This window comes from Vanellus vanellus, assembly GCF_965231255.1.
Source record: "Vanellus vanellus genome assembly, chromosome: 1".
In the NCBI taxonomy this organism is placed as follows: domain Eukaryota; kingdom Metazoa; phylum Chordata; class Aves; order Charadriiformes; family Charadriidae; genus Vanellus; species Vanellus vanellus.
Genome location: NC_138905.1, coordinates 40,495,358 through 40,520,949, shown reverse-complemented (window position 1 = coordinate 40,520,949; position 25,592 = coordinate 40,495,358). Strand labels below are relative to the sequence as shown.

General features: G+C 42.8%; 1 protein-coding gene across 1 annotated transcript in view; it reads left to right on the top strand.

Annotated features, from left to right (window-relative positions):
- The window catches only part of PTPRB (protein tyrosine phosphatase receptor type B), a gene marked incomplete at its 5' end in the record, with an annotated part of 63,834 nt that extends 38,477 nt beyond the window's left edge, over window positions 1-25,357 (top strand). The window contains 21 exons of the mRNA XM_082498639.1: window positions 193-456; window positions 1,351-1,620; window positions 2,255-2,518; window positions 3,338-3,601; window positions 3,988-4,269; window positions 5,471-5,749; window positions 7,680-7,833; window positions 9,097-9,336; window positions 12,674-12,780; window positions 13,283-13,382; window positions 15,039-15,122; window positions 15,243-15,260; window positions 15,366-15,447; window positions 15,859-15,949; window positions 17,160-17,236; window positions 18,049-18,183; window positions 19,278-19,400; window positions 19,610-19,773; window positions 21,017-21,152; window positions 24,048-24,168; window positions 25,233-25,357. Coding sequence (XP_082354765.1) covers window positions 193-456; window positions 1,351-1,620; window positions 2,255-2,518; window positions 3,338-3,601; window positions 3,988-4,269; window positions 5,471-5,749; window positions 7,680-7,833; window positions 9,097-9,336; window positions 12,674-12,780; window positions 13,283-13,382; window positions 15,039-15,122; window positions 15,243-15,260; window positions 15,366-15,447; window positions 15,859-15,949; window positions 17,160-17,236; window positions 18,049-18,183; window positions 19,278-19,400; window positions 19,610-19,773; window positions 21,017-21,152; window positions 24,048-24,168; window positions 25,233-25,255 — 3,278 coding nt within the window. The 3' untranslated portion in view covers window positions 25,256-25,357. The remainder of the gene's footprint in view (window positions 1-192; window positions 457-1,350; window positions 1,621-2,254; window positions 2,519-3,337; window positions 3,602-3,987; window positions 4,270-5,470; window positions 5,750-7,679; window positions 7,834-9,096; window positions 9,337-12,673; window positions 12,781-13,282; window positions 13,383-15,038; window positions 15,123-15,242; window positions 15,261-15,365; window positions 15,448-15,858; window positions 15,950-17,159; window positions 17,237-18,048; window positions 18,184-19,277; window positions 19,401-19,609; window positions 19,774-21,016; window positions 21,153-24,047; window positions 24,169-25,232) is intronic.
- Window positions 25,358-25,592: the final 235 nt, after the last annotated feature.

Below are 25,592 nucleotides of genomic sequence, written 5' to 3'. Positions count from 1 at the left end.
AATGGCACAATCCTCCATAAATGTCTTTAGCTTTACTTGTGTTTACACATAAGTGAAATTACTTGTACATGTAAATGCTCTTTGTCCTTTGAATCATTTGCTGTCACCATAAAAAAGTAGGAATTAAAAAATCTCAATCAAACAGAAAATTTGTGAGCAGGTGCCTTTGTGTTCCTTTTTTTTTTTTTCCAGTTCCAAGTGCGGTCAGAAACATTCATGTGTCACCTAACGGCCTGACAAACAGCCTGAAAGTGAGCTGGACTCCTGGAGGTGGAGATGTTGATTCCTACACAGTGACTATATTTCAGCAAAACCATCAGCTTGATTCACAGAGTGTCTCCAAACATGTCTCTGAGCACGTGTTTCACAAGTTGGAAGCTGGAGAGCAGTACCGGGTGGTGGTGCAATCTAACAGTGGCACCTTGCACAACAGCTTAACAGCTTTCGGGAGAACAAGTATGTTCCTTTTGAGACAAGGAGCAAGTTGCATGATGTCTTCTCAGAAGCTGACCCTTATTTAATAATGTTTATGAACGTACCTTTGGGTATGGGAAGACCCAGACTCACAAGAAGCATTTATCTCAAAGAGCATGAGTCCTCAGACTTGCAAACACTTAAGCATGGCTCTGTTAATACCAGTGAGATCTGTCACATGAGTAGCTTTAGCTGGGTAAAGGTGTGTGGAATTCAGGTCCCAGCCCAAAGTGTGCCTTTATAGGATGAATGCAGTTCTAACCCTTCCCGGTCCTGTGCCTGTACCCATCCAACACATACATCTGCAGGGCTCCATGTAGTCAAATACTGTGTTCTAGCAGAGCCCATTGTATGGTCAAGGCTTGTTAGACAATGTGTTGCCCAGTATGCTATGTGTCAGGACACACAGACAGTAGAACACCTTGTTTTTAATCCATCCTCTCTCTTTTGCACATACATGCGTTTACTGTGGCCTTGATTTTTGTACAACAGCTGCTGGCTAATATTTTCTATTCTGTGCCACTATTTTGCACCAATTTACCACTTCTTTATTTTTCAGTTCTTTTTCACGTGCCTTTCTTAACTGTTTCGGTCAGTTCATCTCATTCTACTTCTCCCTCTTTTTGTGATAATTTATGGATATCTTTTGCTTCTCTGTGCCCAGTTCAGATGTCCATGATGTTCTGTAACTTAATCTAACTGTATTTATGTCTAGGAATTACTTGCTTGTGCAAACACATGCACAGACATCTCTCTTCCCACAAGTGGACATGTAAATGTATAAAGATCTTCTTTATTAGTTACTGTATTCACAGTTGTGTATTGAATGATCTGTATTTCACCTGATAATGTCCTGCCTTTAATTGTTGCTTCCAGTTCCAGCCTCTGTCCAGGAATTATTAGCCCATCATGCTTACAGCAGTCATTCCTTGTTAGTAACCTGGCAGAAAGCTCCTGGTGTAGCTGAAAGATATGACATTCTACTCTTGAATGAGCAAGGAATCCTCCTGAGCAACAAATCAGAGCCAGCTACTGCCAAACAGCACAAATTTGAAGATTTGTTAGCCGGCAAGAAGTATAAAATACAAGTTTTGACAGTCAGTGGCGGGCTTTTCAGTAAACGAGCAGAAACTGTTGGCCGAACAGGTAATTAGAACATCTTTATTTATAGCTCCCTCAGTCAGATATCATTAAATACATGAATCGTCTGTGTGTCTTGATTCTGGAATGTTTCCAGTAAGGACAGACTCCAGATATTTATGCATAATTTTTCCTGTTATGTGCTTGGTACATGAATCTGAAATTTGTTAGCATAATAATGTGGCCATGGTTCATAATAAGGATATTAAACCAAAGCGCTGAATGCTTCCCTCAGTCTACCTGTTATGGAACTACATGAATACTTTATTGTTATCAAGTTTTTAATTCACAATCTTAAGGCTCTTGGTGCAGTATTTGATGTGAATAGACATCTCTAAACTTAGAGCCAAGTCTTGCAGTCTTTACTCAATTAACACTTCGTGTAGAAACTAATGGACAGTTCTGTGTGAGCACAGGCTGGATAACCAGGCCTGCTGAGAAATACAAACATTGTATTGGAGAGACTCAGCAGCACCTCATAAATGCTTTCCCCTTGCTTCTGAAAGTTGCTGTTGACATTACTTAGCTCCTTGTGGCTTAATTGAAATGTATTCCAGCCATGAGTTCTCTACTTGATTAAGGGTTCAGCTTAGTGGCTGGACACTTTGATATTTACTCTTGCATTTATTCTTCTTTTCAGTTCCAGCAGCTGTCACAAATCTGAAGGTCACAGAGAACACCACTGATCGATTGTCCTTCAGCTGGACCACCTCGCAAGGGGAGCTTGATTCATATGACATCTTCCTATACAACCCAGACAAATCCCTTCACGACAGGATTTCAGGAGAGCAGCATCTCCAGCAGTGTTCATTCCAGAACCTGCGGCAAGGCAGGATGTATCGAATGGTGATTGTTACCCACAGCGGAGACCTCACTAACGAGTCATCTGTCTTTGGAAGAACAGGCAAGAACATCTAAGAAAATCATCTGTCTCCAGTGTGGTGCTAATGAAGGGAGCTGGTCTGATGCTCATGCTAGATTAGAGCAATTATTAGAAATATCAAAATTGGCTCTTATATATGAAAAACATTAGAAAAAGAAGGTCAATTCTGAATGATGTTGTTACAAGAGGAAAAACGAAGCAATAGTTCCTAGGTACTCAGGTCAGGAGAAGAACATCCCAATGTATGCTGCATAAGCCTTAAAGGAAAACAGCTGCCTCCCATCCTAAAAGCATTATTGGTCTATGAGTGGAAAAGACAAAAAGGCAAAGCAAGTAGGGTTAATGGGGTAGACAGTCTACCAGTGAAATAAAACTTGTCTCCCATGGAGATCTCTGGCTGCAGCTCCATGTTTGTTCAGCCGCACGCAGGAAGCATATTTTTCCTAAGCAGCTCTAACAGCCCTGACACTCTGTGAAACCTTTCTTTATCCTCTGAGGCACCGTATAGTAACCCCTGTGTACCACTGTGGTGCAATTTCTCCAGCTACCTCAGAATTGGATGTTTCCAGACGCTGACTAGAAAAAAGCTGCTTAACATTTGCAAAACTGTCTGTTATGAACATCTTGGCTGCTTTTTGGGACAGTGGCAGTTCAAAATAAGAAAGCAAACTATTGAGATATACTTCCTGATGCTTTCTGGCTTTTTGGCCAGCTGTGGTTGCTTTCTAGATCATTATGTAGCTGTCACTGTGGGATAAGTGTAAAGTCTGCTTGAACTTGTTACTTCTCCTTACCCTAATAATCTTCTACACAACATAATACCTATTCCCTTTTTTTCAGTACCAGCCCCAGTTGTTGGTCTGAAGGCATCAAACCGAAACATGACAGACAGTCTGTGGTTCACCTGGGGTCCAGCAGCAGGAGATGTTGACTTCTATGAACTGAATCTTTACAACCCAAATGGGACACAGAAAGAAACATGGCACAGGAAAGACCTGAAAGAGTGGCATTTCCAGGGGCTCATTCCTGGCAGGAAGTACACTCTGGTTGTGGTGACTCACAGTGGTGACCTGACCAACACAGCAAATGCTGAAGGAAGAACAGGTAAAAGACACAAAAGCTTTGGGATTTTTGTTTAGTCCCATCTTTCAGAATTCATATTAGTTCACAGCTATGCAACAGACTTATTCTGAAGGAGGATTTATTATAAGAGTCACTGAAGGTGTAAAGATAAGGGATATCCCTTAAAGGTATTAAACCAATAGAGTGTGATTTTGTTCAGCACTGTGTTTCTTTCAAAGGTTCAGGAATATGTAACGTCTGTGAAAGCACTATCAGCACACATGCAGTATCTGGCTGTGTATGCAGGATAATATAAACCACTTTGTGATGCGTGAAGAAAATAATGCATGTTTCATATTATTTGTCTTGTGTAAAAATTTGTTAAGACTCTCTTTTTCTTCTTCTTCCCCCCTCCCCTTTCTGTGTAGCACCCAGCCCTCCTAACACTGTATCGTTTACTGATGTTGCAAATACTTCTTTATCAATCACTTGGCTGGGTCCTCCAGACTGGACAGACTATGACGATTTTGAGTTGCAGTGGCTTCCAAAAGATCCCCTCACGGTATTCAATCCCTACAGCAGCAGTAAATCAAAAGTACGCATCATCTATGGCCTGCGACCAGGAAGACTCTATGAGTTCAGTGTCAGAACAGTTAGTGGTGACAGCTGGAAGACATACAGTCAGTCACAGGCTGCAAGTGTGAGAACAAGTAAGTAACAATTTCCACTGCACCCAGACACTTAGCTGGAGAAGATGCAAAACTGTTAAAACTTCCAATTCCTTTCGCAGTCTGTAATTTCCATTAATAAATTCATGAATGGCTGGTGATGAATTCAGCTAAACTCTAAGCTGTTGCTGTGTGCAAGGTCAACTGTTTTACAGATTGAAAATGGACATACATTTGCAAACTTCACATCCAGAGTGGGGCTGTTTTGGTTGCAGAGCGTGAATCATTCAGTTTCAGGGGTAAAATAAGACTGAATATCCATACTTCTCTGACAGTAGAATATTGAAATAATCAAAATGTTTCTGAACAATCAGGCAGGAAGGATGAATGAAACCCTGCTGTGCTAGATTTGAAACTGGAATCAGTGTGTTTTCACTGCTCCGGGTTTCTGTCTGTGTCTGTGGATCCATATCATCTCTAGCAAGCTCAATAGCAGGCTGATTTGAAAAAGTGAGCTGGAATTGTAAAAATAACTGAGCCTTGGCAAACCCTCATGTCACTTAAGGTGGGATTCAGCTCCAATTTGACATCTATGTTTAGTAAGCTGAATAGCTCTTTCGACTTCATTCAGAATGTTAATTAAAGTGAGAGCATAGCTACCTCTGTCACTTGTATTTAATCACTTAATTGTGGACATCTGCCATCTGAAAGTGAAATCCCATCCTTGTTACATGTCACGTTATATAGATGGTGCTCCAATATTACATGGATAAAGAATATTTCTGTGGTATGCTTTAGTAATATGGACACACCGCATGCTACCCAGGAAACCAGGTTAGTCACGGAGATGACAGTATCAGTATTGACTGATACTGGTGACCACACATAACCTCCAAATAAGTTGTAATAGAGTTCTAGAAATCCATTGATTTCCATTGTTGCTGTTCTTGTTAAGACTTCAGCAAGTAGTTTTGTTTGCTTGTTTTCACAATTAATTACTGAAGCTTCACAAACCTCATGAGGCTGATGTCACTAAATCCAATTTCAGATGGCTAAAATGAGTTAGACAGCCTTGCCTAATAATCAGGCAGTGCACATTTGCAGGATAGGTGGGAATTCTGGCTCCCAGCCTCCTCCTCTAATCAAATGGTTGATGCAGAATCTAGGGGCCATAGGGTGAACAGAGTGTGTATGATGCCTGTCCCTTTTCCCACTAAGCTTTAACTTCTCAATGTTCCTCTAGAACCAGACAAGATACAAAGCCTTCATTGCCGGCCCCAGACTTCTACTGCCATTGCGTGTTCCTGGACTCCTCCTGATTCTGACTTTGATGGGTATAGTGTTGAATGCAAAAAACTGGACACTCGCGAAGTGGAATTTTCTAAAAGGATAGACAAAGACAAATCTCTGCTTAATATCATGACCCTCGTTCCCCACAAGCGATACCTGGTGTCCATCAAGGTGCATTCTGCAGACATGACGAGTGAAGTAGTTGAAGACAGCACCATCACAATGATAGACCGTAAGTGGAATTCAGAGTTGCCGTGAAGGGAGGCAGTGAGCAACAATAAGCAATTGCTTGTGTTGGTTAAACAGCAAAAGGAGTTCTGAACTCCACAATTGCTAGTGTGTGGCACTCATAATCTGGTGGCCAAAATAGGGTGAACGTGTTCTTTGGTCCCTCTTGTAACAGACAATGCAGGATTTTAACAATATTGCCTCTCATTAGATTGCCAGACCTGCTTATTTGGCTCATTCATGAAATACAGCCTGAGAAACATGAAGAATTATCCTGTCATTCTGATGTTCAGCCCCAAAGATGTCCTTGTCATCCCACATCTTTAGATGTCCTCATGGCTGCTGCTTTGCTTCCTGTGCCTGGCTGTTTCCCCTCACAAATGGTGGCCATCATCAGCAAAGTGATACCTCAGTAGGGATATTGGATTGTCCTCTTTGAGCTCTCTGTACACTTTTCTGAGATGCTACCTGACCAAATCACCTGTAGGATTTAGAACTGAGGGTAGGTCACAGATTTCCAAAGCATGTGCTTTGAAACAGCTTCTGCAGTTTCTTCACCCTTAGGCTGCTGAGTGGAGGATAGTAACAGCATCTGCTGGTGCCTCTGCACTGCCAGGTGTCACCATGGTCAACAGCCTACCATTGCTGACCCTAGAGCTGCTCCAGTTTTTGCAGTACCTCTGGATTCAGTGGCACAGTACAACACAGGGGCCTGAACCGCTCCAGGGCTAAACTTCTCAAAAATGGCAGGATGGCCAGGAGGCCTTTTCAGGGATGCCTCTATAGCTGCTTATTAAAAGCCACATTTGTGTGAAATGTTAGATCATAAAAATTATGTTTGGTTTCGAAACTAGTGAGCTAAGCTGCAGAGTTCAGTCACCAACCTACCTTCTCCTTTCTCCCACAAATTGCATTTTAATTGCAACAATGTCATCTCCTTCCTCTACCACAAAGGATACTACAAATTCAGATGAAGTAAGATCTAGCTACTCATGTCACAAGAAGTGAGACTGAGTCCTATTTGAAGGTTAGCTGTTTGACGTTTGTTCGTATTTGTTTTGAGTGCTGCTGCCCTCCCAGGCTCTGGTTAACATTGGAGGCCCTACCTCAAGGGAACATAAAAAGATGTAGCTATGCTTTGTAGATCTAAGAGGTTTAGCTAAGCAACATATAAATGTGTGAATTATTGGTTCTTTTTGCAATCTAAAACTTTTTGAAGTTTAGCCAGCTGCTTACATATTTGTTATGTTTCCCGTACATGCAATATAGTTTCAGTAACACAAATTTTTAAAAGATTCAACAATGTAGATCCTTAAAATCCCCACTCTTGCTGCACTGGTTCTCTGAAGGTTTTTCCCTGTGTACTTTGCTTTCCAGTTTAGTTCTGCTGTGTCACTGAGGTACAGCTTTCTATGATATGAAGAACATTTCCTATGGAATTCTGCAGTCAGTCTGGAAGATGGTACTCTATAGTTGAATGCTGCATCTGGCTGACTCAGGGCTGTTCCTCTGGAAAAGGAAGCAGAAATTTAGATGCTTAAAATAGGTAACTTCCTGTAGTGAGCGTGCTATGTGACCTCCAAATACCTGGATTAAACCTGTGTCATTTTTAGCAGCTGCGATTTCTGATCTCGTAGATTTAGCAAGACTTTAATGCATTTCCACGTGGGCTTCTGCAGGAATTCCTACTGAGGAGCTGCCACTGTTATTATAGTTAATTCACTGCTGACTTGTTTCATCCTTTGGCAGTTTCCCTGTGGGAGGTGAAGACACTTTCTTGATTGCAAAGAGAATAGAATCAGAGACTTGCATCCAGTCAGCTGAGCTCTATCAAGAGTTGCATTTCCCTTGCTAGGTCTAGTTCACAGCAAATACATAGGTAATGCATTTCTCTTTTTTTAAAAATTTTTCTTTTTTTTTTTTTAATTACTCAGGTCCCCCTCAGCCACCTCCAGACATACGAGTGAACAAAAAAGAGGTGCTGATTACCAAGTCCTCCATCAACTTTACTTTTAACTGCAGCTGGTTTAGTGATACTAATGGAGCTGTGAAATACTTTACTGTGGTTGTGAGAGAGGCCGATGGTAAGTGTGATGATTTAATACCATTCTCTATAGCCTACAGGAGTTGCATGGAGAGGTACACCTCCATCACTACACAGCAAAGGAGCATCTCCTCATCTAGTGGCTCGGTTTCATAGAGGTTTTGGATCTATACCTGCTCCCTAACCTGGGGATTTAGGAACTCAGTCTTCTCCTCAGAGGGTCAGTAGCAACTGCAGAGCTGGAAGCAGTATTTAGCTTCTGTACTCTAGGTTAATGGTCTCATGTATGTTCAGGAAATTTCCACAGTAGGAGACTTATGTTGGATACCATTGGCAGTGGACACAGAAGAAACTTCCTTGCTGTGCACAGATCTCAAAAGGTACTTTTAAATGTTAGGTGAGAACAGTAAGGCAACGCTTTTGGACAACCTCAGTAAGCCATGCTGAGAAGGCAAAGGTAGCATCTCCCAGGTGGTGTTTGCTTACTGAAGAAAATGACTGCATGCAGCACTGTGAAACAGAACAGAAATTGCCCTCATAGAATGCATGTAAACTTCCCTTTCTGCAGGTGACCTATATGTGACAAAACAGATGAATGTCTCAACAATTAATACCTTGTTTTTAGAAGCAGCTTCATTTACTGGCATGCCGGGGCATATTTTGTGACCCCTGAGAAAGTTTCTTAATCTCTCTGTCCATCAGCCCTTGGGCAAAAAAAGCACAGATAGTATTTCTACTGTCTTCTTTGTCACATTTGTGCAGGTTATAAAGCTCTTTGAGAAAGGGACTACTCATTTCCATGGTTTTACATACCTGATTCTTTTATACATTATTTTGAGTTTCCATTCAGGGGACTTCTGTCATTTCTTATTGCAGCTTTTCTGTCTATACAGAAGACTTGTCAGTATGTGGATTTTTTTTTTTTTTCCACTTGCATTTTGAAATAGCTGGTGGTAGGATACGGGATTCTGGGTCACAGAGATTCCCCCAAACAGCACAGGGAAAAAATGTCATAGCACTGAATTCAACCCACTCATGCCTATTGCAGCATTGTATCTGGAAAAGTTGCGCTAAGGTCTTGTGAGGAAATCTGTCTGAAGTTCCCCAGAAAAATAATAGCAAGTTGGGTACTAGAAACAAGACTCTCTAACCACTATAGCTTTGTATTTACAAGGTAGCCTGTGCTGCCTCAAAGGAGTGCTAGAAAGTTGGATAAGAACTGTCAACAGCTTGAGCCTATAAACTGCATCACATTAATAGCTGTGGTATGTAAACCTTCTGTCTTTCTCTGCACGTGATGTAGGTAGTGAAGGACCAAAGCCTGATGAGGAGCACCCATTACCTTCTTACCTGGAGTACAAACACAACGACTCTATACGCATATACCAGACAAATTATTTTGCTAGTAGATGTGCTGAAAACCCTGACAGTGACTATAAAAGCTTTGACATTAAGCTTGGAGGAGAAATGGAAAATCTGGGAGGAAGGTGTGATCCAGATCAGCAAAAATTCTGCGATGGACCTCTAAAGCCTCGGACTGCTTATAGGTTAGATTTATGGTGGTAGTTGTGCTCTGTCACATTATTAGTCATGGTGCAGTCTGGATGTCTGATACACTTGAGCTTCTGTAGATTAATAACTGGGTTGTACCATGTTCTTTGTGTTTCACTGTGAATTTATAAAAGCTTTATGCATGCCCCTGTTCCATAGGTATGAACCAGTCCTTCACTAGCGTGGGAATGACACAATTAATTATGCACAAAACTCAGTGCAGTGAATAAGCTTATTTATTTCCCTCAACTTGATGGGAAGCTCTCCTATAGCTGCTAAATCTTTCTTTGGAAAGACTTAAGACCATCACCTAAGTAAGATTACTTAACAGGACAAGGCAAGCATGCTTCCCTCAGTCTGTTTGGCACTGCTACCCCACACCAGTTCTTTGGAACAAGCTAGAAGAATCTGGAGGTTATTCTAACCTGTGGCACCATCCCCAGACTCCAGAGCTAGGCCTGGGTTAGCTGTAGGTGTGGAAGAGGGTGGCTGCCAAGACCAGGGTCAGCAGTTATGCAGGCCAAGAGACCAAACTTGAGCTCCAGTGCAGCTCAGTCATGCCCTTCCCGCAGGCAAACACTCTCCCAAGAAGTCTGCAAGCTGCTCACTGGACAGCCACATGGGCAGAAGGCATGTGCCAGGCAGTGCACATCATGCCTCTCAGCTGCTTCATCATCAGCAAGTCTGCTCTTATTAGGGCACACTTCCCAAAAATTCAATCTGGGAAATACTCACATTACCAGGAGAACCAAGAGGACTGAACATCTCTCCATTAGTACAGCCCCGTCCAGCCATGTGATGGGAAAATATCTCCCCACTGAGAAGCATTTCTGAGTCCTCTCCCCACTGCAGCTTCTGCTGGTCCTGCCTTCAGGCGCGGTGAGGTTGTGTGTGCCAGCAGCCACAGTCCCATCCGTTACCTCCACCAGGGTACCTCAGAGCCCTCCTTCTGTACTATCTGGGCTCTCCCAGCTGTAGTATTTAACTCAGTTCTTAATGCAGGCACCTATCTGTGATCAGTGGAAAGGTTTTGGTTATCTTATCTATATCGAGTTTGAGCTCCTTGAGGCAGCGAGGAAGGTGCACAACAAACTGACCGCCCTGGACTTTGGGAGAGCTGATTTTGGCCTCTTGAAGAATCTGCTTGGTATGGTGCCATGGGATGAAACGCTGGAGGGAAAAGGGGCCAAAAAAAGTGGGTTAATATTCAAGGATCACCTCCTCCAAGCTCAGGAGCGATGCATCCCTACAAAGAGGAAGGCAGGCAGAAAAGACAGGAGGCCTGCATGGATGAATGAGGAGCTCCTAGACGTGATCAAAAGCAAAAAGGAGGCCTATAGGGAGTGGAAACAGGGGCAGGTAGCCTGGGAGGAATACAGAGGAATCGTTCAAGCAGCCAGGGATCAGGTTAGGCAAACTGAAGCCCAGATGGAACTAAATCTGGCCAGGGACGTTAAGACAAACAAAAAATCCTTCTTTAAGTATGTCGGCAAGAAAAGAAAGACTAGGGAAGATGTGGGCCCCTCTCCAGAAGGAGACAGTAGAACTGATTACCCAGGACAGAGACAGAGCTGAGGTACTCAGTGACTTTTTTGCCTCAGTCTTCACTGGCAAGGACTGCAGCTACACTGCCCATGATGCAGAAGGCAAAGGGGAGGATTGGGAAAATGAAGAACTGCCCACTGTAGGTGAAGATCGAGTGGGAGACCACTGAGGAATCTGAAGGTGCACAAGTCCATGGGACCTGATGAGATACACCCGCGGGTCCTGAGGGAACTGGCAGATGAGGTTGCTAAGCCACTAGCCATCATATTTGAGAAGTCGTGGCAGTCTGATGAGGTTCCTGTTGACTGGAAAAGGGGAAACATAACCCCCTGTTTTAAAAATGGAAACAAGGAAGACCCAGGGAATTACAGGCCAGTCAGTCTCGCCTCTGTGCCTGGTAAGATCATGGAGCAGATCCTCCTGGAAACTCTGCCAAGGCACACAGAAAACAAGGAGGTGATTGGTGACAGCCAGCATGGCTTCACCAAGGTTAAGTCATGCCTGACAAATTTGGTGGCCTTCTACAAAGGGGTTACAGTGGCAGTGGACAAGGGAAGAGCAACCTGGACTTGTGCAAAGCATTTGACACCATCCCACGTGATATCCTGGTCTCTAAATTGAAGAGACATGGATTCGACAAATCAACCACTCGGTGGATAAAGAACTGGCTGGACGGTCGCACTCAAAGAGTTGCGGACAACGGTTCGATGTCCAAATGGAGAACAGTGACGAGTGGCATTCCTCAGGGGTCGGTACTGGGACCTGTACTGTTTAACTTCTTTGTTGGCAACATGGATGGTGGGCTTGAGTGCACCCTTAGCAAGTTTGCCGATGATACCGAGCTGTTTGGTGAGGTTGACACACTGGAGGGGAGGAATGCCATCCAGAGGGACCTGGACAGGCTGGAGAGGTGGGCCCAAGCCAGCCTCATGCAGTTCAACAAGGCCAAGTGCAAGGTCCTACATCTGGGTGGGAGCAATCCCAAGCACAAATACAGGCTTGGCAGGGAATGGCTGGAGAGCAGCCCTGAGGAGAAGGACCTGGGTGTGCTGATTGACAAGAAGCTCAACATGAGCCAGCAATGTACCATCGCAGCCCAAAAGGCCAACCGTATCCTGGACTGCATCAGAAGTGTGGCCAGCAGGTCAAAGAAGGTGATTCTGCCCCTCTCCGCTCTCGTGAGACCCCACCTGGAGTACTGCATCCAGCTCTGGAGTCCCCAACATAACAAGGACATGGACCTGCTGGAGCGTGTCCAGAGGAGAGCCACGAGGATGATCCGAGGGCTGGAGCACCTCTCCTATGAGAAGAGGCTAAAAGAGTTGGGGCTATTTCAGCCTGGAGAAGAGAAGGCTCCAGGGAGATCTTATTGTGGCCTTCCAGTACCTAAAGGCAGCTTACAGGAGAGCTGGGGAAGGACTTTTTACTAGGGCATGTAGCAATAGGACGAGGGGGAATGGCTTCAATCAGGAAGAGGGCAGGTTCAGATTAAGCATTAGGAAGACATTTTTCACTTTGAGGGTGGTAAGGCACTGGAACAGGTTGCCCCGAGAGGTTGTTGAGCCCCCATCCCTGGAGGTGTTCAAGGCCAGGCTGGACATGGTCTTGGGCAACCTGGTGTAGTGGGAGGTGTGCCTGCCTATGGCAGGGGGGTTGGAACTAGATGATCTTCAAGGTCCCTTCCAACCTAAACCATTCTATGATCTCCAAGGGGCAAATGAGTTCTTACTTTTCTGCTGTTGGTTCTGCATATCTGATGAGCTCTAACTAAAACTACTGTTTTTTTAGGATCAGCATACGGGCTTTTACCCAGCTCTTCAGTGAAGACCCGAAGGAACTCCCTAAACCACTCTTTGCAGACACCTTCTTCTCGTTGCCAATTACTACAGAGGCAGGTTAGTTTCAGGCTTGTTTTTCAATTACTGTAGCATGTGATTATATATTGTGCCTCAGAACACTCTGGGATCTAGAACTATTTGCAAGGAGTGGAACAAAACCAGATTGTTGTGCATGTCCTGAAGGCTGCTCTGAAATGAGGCTGGAGCCATGGCTTAGTTTGAAAATTCAGAGGACTGCTTGATGGAGCTGCTGACAGTAAAGGGTAAACAATCAATGAAGCTATCACCAAGAAAAGTTCAAAGTGCAAGAGAACTAAACTCCCATATAATGGGGCTGTGCTTTCTTTTACTGTGGTTGGGAGTGAAAAATTTTGCGTAATGTTTGGAAAAAATAAGGACAGAAAATCAAGGCCAGGTTTTAGCTAAGTGTTTAAATGCCTTTCATTTCCTTGTATTTAATAATTTTCTTTAGCTGATAACATATCTGCTGAACGTTATTGATTCTTTGATTCTTCATATCTTTTCCGCAAGGTATATAAATACACTGTTTTGTTTCTAGAGCCTCTGTTTGGAGTTATTGAAGGTGTGAGTGCTGGCTTGTTTCTGATTGTGATGTTAGTGGCTGTTACTGCTTTATTTGTCTGCAGACAAAAGGTTAGGTAAGTTGAGACCCTTTGTCAGTTTCTGTTACTGAAGTCAGGTCAAGTTATATTCATTTAAGCAATACAGTATTTAAAGCATAACTGTAAAATTGGAGGAATACACGGAACTATTCAACAGGTAAAATCTATGTCCCCCAACATCTGTACACACTAAGTATAGAACTAATGACTTACATGTTAAGAGATCTATATATTCTTGATTCAAATACCTACTGATGTTAGTCAGTATTATGTCATACAAGATCCTTGTAACTTTTAGTTTTCAGTAGGAGTCTGAATATTTCTGAAAAACTGGTTTATCATTCAAACTGAATGTCTTTTGTCAAAAAATGAAATGTTTCAAATTGATTTAATCTGTATTGTAGATGGGAAGCTCTTGAAACTGTTCATTTAGACTTTATAATTTCAGTTCAAAAATCTTAAGGTGTGATGTTACCTCAGTGTCCTAAAGATTAGTTCAAATTTTATTTCTCTCTTTCTTATTATAGTTGTATATTTCACATTATAGATGAATCTTAAATAGTGAAACTTTATGTTTTAAAAAAGTGAAATATTTTGCTCAACTTTGAAAAAAAGCTTTATCCATTTAAACCATTTTGCCTGACTGAAAGAGATATGAAATTATTGATGTGAAATTCCTTGTGGTTTCTGAAATAAAGAAAATTCAACATTTCCATTATATGGGAAACTAAAAACTTGAAATTCAGTTCTTTTACTGATACAAGATTAGGTTTATTTTGTTTTGAATTTGCTTTTCAGATACCAGAATTTCACATTGGAAAAAAACTGTTTTCTGAATAGTTGTAGCTTTTAGCAAGAATGGATTTACCCTTTTGCAATGCTATTCTTATGTTCTATGAACAAATTCACTGTATTCTTCTATATGCCATCCAAAGAAAGAGCCATAAATCATTAACAATAGTAAATAAATTCTGCTTTTGAATATAGATACTTGTGCACTCCTAACCATCTCAGCACACAGTGACATATAGAGTATGAATGGAGTGCAGGTTGATGTGTTTTCCACCTTGCACATCTCATTACGTTTTGTTAGTGTAGATAAACTTCAGATAGAGCGTGATTTCTTGTTGTGAGTTATACAGCCAGCAGGACTGCAAGTACCGGTATGGTTTTCCCTTGTCATATGTAAAGAGAAAGTGTTCTCTAAGGGAGGTGTATTGAAGGAGGAGATGGCAGTTGGAAGTATGAAAGCCAACGCTAATCATATGGAGTCAGTACCACTTCTGCAGCTTTCCCAAAGCCCACCGTGGTGCTGCCACTTACTCTTACTATGAACCTGGGCATCTCCTAGACACCTGGTCTGCAGAGCCTGAAAATCTGCCTACATGTTCCTCTCTGCATGTAGAGAATCAACCAGTTTAACATAGGACACTCTCCTTGGTGATAGGCTGGGTTGTGAGTGTTTCAGAGCAAGAAAAAGTCTTATTGCCTGTGCACATGCCTACACTCTGCATCACTATTGCCAAACTAAAATACAAGAAAACTCTATGCCACAACTAAGAGCAATGTCACATAACCAGAGCCACAAATCAGAACAGACTTTCTTAAATTCCTTTTTTCCAGCTTAATAATGTAAGTTATGTTATTGACAGAACATAATGGTAAAACGGAATACCTTCCTTTTTATTCCAGCAATGGCCACGAAAGACCTACAGCAAGGCTGAGCATTCGCAGGGACAGGCCACTCTCAGTCCATCTGAACTTGGGACAAAAAGGGTAAAAGCAAAAGTTTTATTTCTAAGAGCAGCATTTTAACATGGCATTTTAACATGGATGAAGTCATATCCGGTCACTCACTGATGAAGTGTTTCTTTTTCTTTTTGAAATAATTTCTAGGAACCGGAAAACTTCCAGGTAAAAAGAAAAAATTAATACCTAAAAAAGCTTCTTGATAACCAACTGGATAAATTATGACTGTGATTCATCCTGTGATTTTCTTCCTCCTATTGAATATTTTAGTCCGATCAAAGTCAGTCATTTTGAAGCACACTTCACCAAACTTCAAGCAGACTCCAACTACCTCCTGTCCAAGGAGTATGAGGTGGGATCCTAATCTAGGCAAAGGACTTGCTTTATGAAGGGGCGGGCTGGCTGAATCGATGGGTTAATGCATTAGAAAGGCCTAGATCTCTTTGTCTTATTCACACAAATCCAGATAAGGTTGAGAGTCTCACCTGAACTCCACTTGTCCTAACGCAGAAAGCAGCTCTTCATTTGGCATAGCACCTTCTGGCTGGCAGCCTCTGCCTGATACCTATCTGGCTGAGGCACCCGCCAGCCATGTGCTTGCTTTAAACCAGTATGATTAGCTATTTAATTTCAGTTTTCTCTTGTAAAAAAACATCCATTCTCTGTCCATGGCCTTGGAGAGCTGATAAGCACTGCGTCCCCCTGTGTTGTCACATCCTTTAATTATTTTCATCTCACATTTTATTCCTACTTTTTTTTGCAGGACTTAAAAGACGTGGGTCGAAACCAGACATGTGACATAGCACTTCTGCCAGAGAACAGAGGGAAAAATCGATACAATAATATATTGCCCTGTGAGTTTTAGGTTTGGTTGTGTAATATTACATCACAAGAGCTATTTTTCACTTTTTTTCAGCAAGCCTAGTGGAAAAGAGAGTGCAGCCAATCCCTTCCCTCCTTCCTGTCAGAGATGAAATACTTCTGCCAGCTCAGGTTCTGGTGCTTGGAGGCAGATGATGTATGGCCCTGAGTGGTTTCACACAGACCAGTAATTTCATTTCACTCTAGAGGTGTAACGACTAGCATTCAGTCTGGAGAGAAAAAGCTCCAGCTATTATGGGCATTCAGTCACTGCTGATAAGGATAGTAGAAATAACAGTAGGGTTGTTTACATACAGCGTGTCATCCATTCGATGCTTTTTGACAACCTTGCCAAATCTTACTTCTTCTGAGGACACAGCAAACCTACTGTACGATGTAGCACTAGTGTGGTTCTGCACGGTAAGACACGTGTGAGGTTAGCCCTGTTCTCCTGAGGCAAGACCTGTCATTGAGGGTTTCCTCCTTTAATCTCCTATCTGCCAGTTTTGGAGGTAACACATGCTGTGCATAGAGGAGGAACGCCACATGACTCGCTGCTCTGCATGCTGCCCTGCTGCTGGATGTGGTATGTGCTTGGAGCACAACCTCACAGCATCTCCTGGGTTCTGCCTGCCGTGCCGGGCTGGGGAACATGCCCACAACGTACAAGAAACAATGCTTGACTAAGATCCAACATGGCATTATCTCACGAATCAGTGACCTGTTGGTTTAGGCACTTTGTACCTCTCTATAGTACTGGAGATGCCACTGGTCCCAGGGAAGACAGTTGGCCACTCGCACATGTTAGCTCGGGAGCTGTGCAGACCACTGAAGCACTACCACTTTTTCAATGGCAGGACTGGGCACTGCTCTCCAGTACAGAACACTGCTGTCAGAATCAAAGGAGGATGCTGTTGTGGCTCTTTTGTTGCCATAACAAATCCTATGCAACTCAGCAGAGGAATTTTTGGATATTCATTGCTTCCCTCTCATCCATCCATCTCCTAGTCTTTGGAACACTCCGCAGCACTTGTGGATGAAAGAGGCAGTACAAATATAAACAGTTATTCCTCTAAATTAGTCCTCCATATAAAATCCTTGTAATAATGCTGCCAGTCCTTTCACAAATGCATTCCTGTAAATGGGAGAGGGATTGAAAACCAAGACCTAGCCATAAGCCTTTTGTAATCAATTTCTTCCTAGACGATACATCAAGAGTGAAGCTATCCAATGTGGATGATGACCCTTGCTCAGACTACATTAATGCAAGCTACATACCAGTAAGTGACTCAAGGATGGTATTTACAGTTCTCCCTCCAGTGGTAATTTGTCCTCCATCTAAAACTGAATACAAAGCTGGATGCTTAAGGCTCCCCTCCCCCTTCATTTATTCACTTGAGCTAAAAGTCTGAGAACTCAATTTTGTGGGTGTGCTGAAAGGCTGTGTCTGACTGCCATTAAGTTAACTGTGAGTGATTTAGCCAGCACTTAAGGACACTTTCTTGGATTGCTATAGTTATGTAAGATAGCAAGTCTAATTGTCCAAGGACACATTTTTAAAGGTCACTGATTTTATACAGTGTCCACAACAACTATAACTATCACTGCAGGTGGCATCCTCATTGTGGAGCTGTAGCTCATCCTGACAGTGTTGGAGCCTTGCAGGATGGTGAAATTGGCTGAGATTACAATAATACCCTCTGCCAGAGAGTTGTGACTGATAATAGCAGTGGCTTTAGCAATCCAGATTTCAAGGCAGAACTCAGCTAATTTATTAAAAACAGTAAATAAAACAAAAACCCCTAGTAGATCCAAAATTGCTTGAGACTGTGCTGAACACAGTAGAACAAGGAAAAGCTTTGACTGCCACAAAAGGAACAGTTTTTAGATACACTGCTGCAGTGTCTTCCTTCTCTCTGCTCCAGCCAGCCTTCTGCTTCCAGGTCCAAGGCAACAATTCTCAAAGCTATTGTCCCAGCAAGAGCATTGTTGCTGCAGAGCCCTTGGTGCGACCCCATGGCTGGTACAGTTGCTAGAAGATCTTTTTTTTTTCTGTCTTTATGGAAACTAACAGAGTTCTCTTTACTTGCAGGGCAATAATTTCCGCAGGGAATACATAGCGACTCAGGGCCCTTTGCCTGGTACCAAAGATGAGTTCTGGAAGATGGCATGGGAACAAAATGTTCACAATATTGTCATGGTAACCCAGTGTGTTGAGAAGGGCCGGGTAAGCAGTGACTCTTATTTATTATTAATGACTGTTTTAACATCTATTAAAAGTTTACGCTTATTATTTGCATCACACTAATGCCAAAGACCCCAGTCAAGGAGTAGTACAGTAAGAGATAGGAGGTATAATCTAAAGACTGGAGACAGAGTAAGGCTGTGAAGTGAGAATGCAGTGACCATCCCAAGATCATGCAGCAGGTCAAGGCCAGAGTTAGGAACAGAGCTCAGTGCTTCTGGTCTCTAGTCCAGCACTTTGCTCACTAGTACTAATGTAGTCCCTTAAGCATGCAGAAGACAACCACCAGCAAAAAATGCCTGTTTATCACATCAAGTCCAATCAACTGCTACATTAAATATAAGCTCTAGAGAGAAAATGTTGATCAATAAATACATGGAATTCTCTCTGATGCATAAGCCATGATATAGTAAGCAAAGAGACCACTCACGCACCTGTCTTACTGAGTGCAAGTGTAGATAGGTTACTTAGCTGTCTCAGCAATCCACCTCCCCAAGTATGACCACATCCTGCACCCTTTGTAAGACAGGGACTAGATCTGTAAAAGGATTAAACCAACTTGAAGTAGTGATCATCTAATGGCACATATGGGGATATTTCCTGTCAGTTTACCATTTTTTCTTGAGGAGAAGGTGAAAGCAGATGCAGAACAGGCAGCCACCTGTCTCCTCCTGCACCTCGCTGGCTCTGAGTGGGACCCCACTGTCATGTCTCAGCAAGAGGTGAGCACTGGAGGCCTAGTTGTCATCCAAGGAGAGCTCTGAGAAGAGTTGGTGCAGAAAAAGTTGTGTCATCCAGAAGAGGGCATCAGTGAAGTGTTTCCCATTTCCCCCATCACAAACATCTGCGATGAGAACTTCCACTTTCCAGCCCCTTCCTAGCCCATTCCCATCCCAGGCCCTGTTTGTTGAGCTGACAAGGCAGGGGCTGGTATCTGTCTCTGAATTCATTTGCTGCTGTTCTTCCTTCATCCTCCGGCACAGGAGGTCTGAAGCCTGCTTCTGCCAGTGCTGGATAGAGGCATCGTTTACAGCTGTTATTGACACTAAAATCTGTCTTTTTCTGTGTCCCTGCAGGTGAAGTGTGATCACTATTGGCCCCTTGACCAGGATTCCTTGTACTATGGAGACCTGATCGTTGAGATGCTGTCTGAATCGGTGCTCCCAGAATGGACAATACGAGAGTTTAAAATCTGCAGTGTATGTTTGTGTTCATCTTTTTTTTTAAATTAATTTGCTTAAAAACAACTGCAAGGCTAAAGTAGGAAGGTTTCTTCTGCAGTAGCACAGTTGTGTCATGCTCAGCTCATCTCTGGTGGCAGCTGTAGCATTTGCTCTGAAGGTGCATGCTGTGTGTGTCTCCTCCTCTCTCATCTGTTCTGATGACCCGCATTTTTGTATCCTGACAGGAAGAGCAGCTTGACTCAACAAGGCTCATTCGTCACTTCCACTACACTGTCTGGCCAGATCATGGTGTGCCAGAGACCACCCAGTCCCTGATCCAGTTTGTCAGAACTGTAAGGGATTATATCAACAGGACCCCAGACACAGGACCAACTATTGTGCACTGCAGGTATGTGGTCAGTGGCACAGAGCCTTTGTGCGTACCCTTGGGAAGATCCCAAATATTCATCCCTGTTAGGCCAGGGGCAGTCACAGAACCTGAGAGATAGCTGATGGGCTTAAGTCTCAGAATACATCAGAGCAGCATTCCCAAGGCAACATGCACTTGCTCACAACCTCATCCTGGAGATGCCCCGAAAATGATTCTCCGGGAACCACAGTGTCTCTGTGGGACCACTGGACAGCGCTAAAGGTGTCAGCAGCTGCCATTGTTCATGTGTTTTTGCATTCTTAAATTGCTTGTGCGCCGCTGTTGCGGCCCAACATCTGAGTCAGCAAGGGGTGTTCTGAAAAGGTAAGATATACCCAGGAGTGAATCTGGCTACGTATGGATGTTGAGATTAGCTGTCAGATCCATCCTTCCCCTGGTTCTGACCGAGACTCCCTGTGCTTACTGCCTTCTCATGCTCTTCTGCTGTTGTGCCATCTCTGGCAGCCATAGGGCTGCAGATATTCCTCTGCTTCGTGATCCATCTCTACACATGTAAAAAGGCAGAACTGGACTGCCTAATCTGTGATCCACTGTCCAGCTGCAGCAGGCTTTAGGGTTACAGAGTGAGAGAGAGAGTGCAGTGTGGTGCAGTGCCTATCTTCTGATAAAGCCATACGCTCGCTCACTGGTGCTACCTGAATGTAGTATCTGACCCCTCCATCCATTATATCAGCTGAGGCATGTGTCTTACGTGACACTACCCATGTCTGCCTGTACATCATGTGCTGCAACACATTAGATGTCTATTGTATCACTGGCAGGTCAACTTTCTTCTTCCTGGCTTCCTGTCTCCAAACCCCACCTCCCAGCATTTCAGCTACTGGGGGCTCTGAGATACTTTGCCTTACTCTGCCCTTCCACAAGGTACAAGTCAACTGATCTTTTAGAATCAAGCCTACTGGTTCATCCTTTGAGAGAAGAAGTTTGGAAGTTACAGTCAGGTGCAATCTGTCACCTGAGTTAAACTGACTGAATTAATCCAAAGCAGAAAGCAGTATGGGCAGTGGCAGAGATACCTCTACCATCGCTGTCCTTTCCTCCTTCCTAAACAAATTCCACTATAAAGTGTTTGAAGTCCCAGAGATGCCATTTAAACAATGAGCTTCTCACCCTAGACGTCTGAACTTTACAAACCTATCACATGAAGGTAGTGAATGCTTTCCATCTCCTTTTAAATCTTTTGAGTTGTTTTCTTTTCCAGTGCTGGTGTTGGCAGGACTGGCACATTCATTGCACTGGATCGAATTCTGCAGCAGCTGGATTCAAAGGACACTGTTGACATTTATGCAGCAGTGCATGATCTAAGGCTTCATCGGGTTCACATGGTTCAGACAGAGGTAAGTTTTAGATAGCCTACAACACAGCAACACCAGCTGCAGTATAAATTAATTAGTCTCTCGTCTTAAAGGCTCTCAGAGCGCTTTGTGGTTACTCCACTGTGAAATACTAGTTAGGTATCTTTTAGCTCTGTGAGAATTTCTAGTTCAGGATTGTTTCCATTGGGTCTCATACAGCAGGTTCAAACCATAACAAGTGGTAGCTATGCTTCCTATAGATTTCTTTTTTTGACACTGGCCCACAATCACCCCATCAGTGTTATGCAGTAGACACTTAACAGCACGTTGTTCTGTTAATGAAGTGTCCAGTGAGTGAGCTTTGAGCAGAGATAGGTCCTTCAGGGATGGGCTTGGAAGACAAGCCTGAACCAGACAGATAGGTCAACGTAATAGGGAAAAGGAATGGAGGGCATAGAAAATGAGATGTATATAATTTTAAAACTCTAGGCACTGTGACCTTGTGGCTTTGCATTTCATTTTTTTATTGAGCTGCTCTGTCCATTTTCATTAATGGTATTGGAAAGTTGATCAGCATTCTCCTAACATAGTATGCAAAAGCAAGTACATTTATTCTCAAAGTGCAGAAAACGTACGTGTTTGGGATTTCTTTCTGTGCTTTTAAAACTGCAAGAAAATCACTTTACAAAAATAGCAGCTAAACACTTAGGAGCTTCTTTAATAAAGGCAAGTTGTGGAGGCAGTCTTTACATTTTCCCTGTGAACTGTTAATAGAGGAATCAGAACAGGTTTGATGGGTCTGCCTGGAGCTTGATACTAATGGAGCTCTGTTGCAATTTGAAAACGAAAATATTAGTGACTGAGCTTCCTGATAGATGTAAAAATTACACATGGGTATAAAGAGAGGCTTAACTGGGAATCCAAAAGAGAGATTTCCTGGAACTCTTAATCACAGAAGACCTCCTGTTGGAGGGGAGACAGATATGTCTCACCTTCTACATTACCATCAGCTGTAGTCAGCAAAGGCAGACAGGCTTCTCAGGGGGGTGGCTCTTTTTCCCTAATTGGAGGCAATTGCCTCAAGAATCTAAATTTGACACCAGGCTCATAGACAACTAAAGTTGTGTGATACAAAGCGCACTTTTGCTAGTTGAGTGAGACAGGTTGACAGAAAGCTTTTGCAGCTCACACGTACTTGCCCCACTTGAGCTGTAACACTGACCATGTAACTGTGTCAGTGCAGGGCCGCTGAGTTGCTGTTCTCAGCCAGACTTATTAATCTGAACTGTCAGTTGCATCTGTATATGGTTTCTGATTCGGAACTGTCTTTCATTAAAGTAGCTTGGAGCACAAGCAATGTAATCTCTCATCCTCCTGCAAGAAAATGAAGTAAATTTATCCTGGAGGTTTGTGATGATGCAGTTTTCAATGAGCCATGAATTATGAAGTGATTTTTACACACCTTTTAAGAAAAAGTAAAGGAGGTGGGTAGAGGGGGAAGAAAAGATCTGCTCCACAAACTCCATTTGATGTGTGTGAGGACCCTAGTTCCTGATATTACTGTTCTTCTCTTGGCTTCCACAATCTGTTTGGGGGCTGAGATAAAAGCTAGGTCCCCATCTGTTGATGAGGTGGAAGCCAAATCCCACTGGGGAGCACAGGCCAGCAGATAGGACTGTTTGCTCCAGCCAAAGGTCACAGCACCATCCTGCTCGACATTATGCAGTCACAGTAAAACAGCAGCAACAAAACACTGCCCCTGCTTCAGGCTTGGCTGAAAGCTGTTTAAGACAAGAGACTGCAGGTGAGAGAGAAAGGGGAGTAACAGAAAATTCTGTCCATCAGCTCAAAAAGCAGCGGGCTCAGCAGAGTAGCTGTAACACGGGCAGAGCAGCTGTCCACCATTTCAGTCCCAAATGGTCTCTGCCAAAGGGTGTCTTCATGCCTTGGCCAGCTTTCCACCAAATTGGTGGGTGGGGTGCAGGACTTCTCTGTGCACGTGTGACAGAGACATATGCTGTATGTGTGTAACTGCAGGCATCCTCGCTTTCCCAGAGCCAGAGCACTGAGAAAAATGCATGGACCAATAGTTCTGGTGAAAAACAAGTAGAAGATGTGCAGGGAGAAAATGCGTATACTTATTGGAGAAATTATGTCTTTGAAATAAAGTAATATTAAAAAGGTAGACCATGATAAATAAAGATGCTCAACCTAATTTTCGGGTACTGTGCTACACTAATAAAAAAATGATGACTCATGTCATAAACCACAAAGAGTAGCAAAGCATAGGGATTTAACAATCTATTCTATCAAGGTAGTTTGATAAATAGTCAATAACATGCTGACCCTCCCTACTTAGATTGTGAATGTCATCTGAGCTCCCTTCTATGAAAGGCACTCTTCAGAAAAGACAGTCTGTCATTTGCTGCATAGTCGGAAGCAATCTTGTAACATATATTGGATCAAATAAATGCTGCTTTTGCCAGAAAATTTGGATTCATCAAAGTGCTATGAAATATTTATATACTGTAATAAAATTCTGGGAAAAATCAGGAAATTGTTTGTCTGTTCTGTGTGCTTCCCTGTACATACTAATTGTTTTAGATGAACTGTATACCGAAGAATTCAGATGTAGTAGCCATCCAACACAGCGTCATGTCAAATTATGCCTTACAGTTGATAGAGCTTTCACTCATGGCGTGATCCGTCAAAACATATTATGTTCATTTATGTTTTACTGGTAGCATTTCTAAAACAAGTGATCACAAAAGTTTACTATATTACTAGTGTGAAAAGGAGATTAATTCTAGAAATATATTTTCATTTTTAACACCACCCGTGATTTTGGGGGGGGGAGTTAGCCTGTAATGATTTTTCGCAATACAGAAAATTAAATTATGAAATTTCCCAGAGTGACTTAAAAAAAATCTTTTGCAGTGTCAATATGTGTATCTACATCAATGTGTGAGAGATGTGTTAAGAGCCAGAAAACTTCGCAGTGAACAAGAAAATCCCTTGTTTCCAATATATGAAAATGTGAATCCAGAGTATCACAGAGGTAAGTGCAAGTTTATCAAATTGTAAAATGTTTCAAATGTAATAGCTCACTGACAATGTAATTGAGGGGGAAAATTGTGCTATCCCTTGCCATCAATATTCGTTCTCTTCCCGGACCCTCATTTCTTCACTCCTCTGCTCTTGTCACTCTTGCAATTGCATCTTTATTTCCTCCTTAAGTAGTCATTATAACATCTGTTACTGCTCCTACCTAACCTTCATGCTCTCCCTGTCTTCGCAGTTCATGATTCCTGTGCTGTTGGGGAAACTGAACCCCTTCCCTATCATGATATTGGCTTCTTCCTTTACCTCCCTCACCAATGTTTACACCATCTACTTTTAAGCGCACTGAGGCCACTGGCTGGGCTTGCTGGGCTCTTCTGTCATTCATGGAGGTCGATTTCTGTCCTGAATCACTCTCACTTGCTGTTGACCATATAGGCGGCCTTAGGAGACTTCCCATCTGCCTTGACTGGATAATGTAGGTGTCCAAGGCTATGCTACTTCTTTCTCCTCCAACTCTCCGTCCTTGTGGGCTCTTTTTCCTAGCCTGTATCCAGTCCCTTGGCCACAAGAATTGCAGAAGTAGTAAACCTGGGACTAACACTGGCCTTCACCTCCTGTTCTGATGGCCAGAGGACTAGTCTGGAGAAGCTGTTAGAAAAGGTGGCCTGTGTGTCCTGGTAGAGCTGATTCCTAAGAGCTGTAGAAGTTCTAAGTCAGACAGCAGGATCTCAGTAGCTTCTCAAATTCAGACATTAGGCATTGAGATTATATGATGAGAGATCAAAATAATTTTCTTGATCTAGCCTGTAGAAATCAGAGTTGTGTCTGATAGGTAGAGCAGGCTTGGAGGAGGCCAAGAACTGAACTAACCAGAGTTCCACAAGTTGGGAATGTTTGCAAAAGCAGAGATGGGGTCTGTTTTTAGCTGTCACATCAGTCGCCAGCCAGCACTGCTGCCACACAACCACCTTTCAGAGCACTGTAGTCAGCTGGCAGAGTTGACTATGAAGCCACCTGGGTTGTTTTATTTTTTCTAATCTCGGTTTTCCTTGCTTTCAGATGCTGTTTATTCAAGGCACTAAGAATGTTACAGACAACTGCTTTTGTGACCACATTTGTTAACTAGGGTTTTTTAATGTATTTCATGCACTAGAAAGGTACCAGACCTTTCTATTGAGACTGTGTATAATTTATTGGTCTGGTGATTTTTAAAAAAGATATATAATTTAAGTGTAATAGAAATTAATGTATATAATTGTATTTTGGCATTATGTAAATATGTATTTTTTCTATATTGTTTATATTAATATTAAGCTTCAGATAATACTATTTTTTTCTTATCACAATTTTTATGAACTGTTCTACATAAACTATTTTAAATTGTATGGCTAACAGGACTGCTGCATTCGGGGCAGGTTA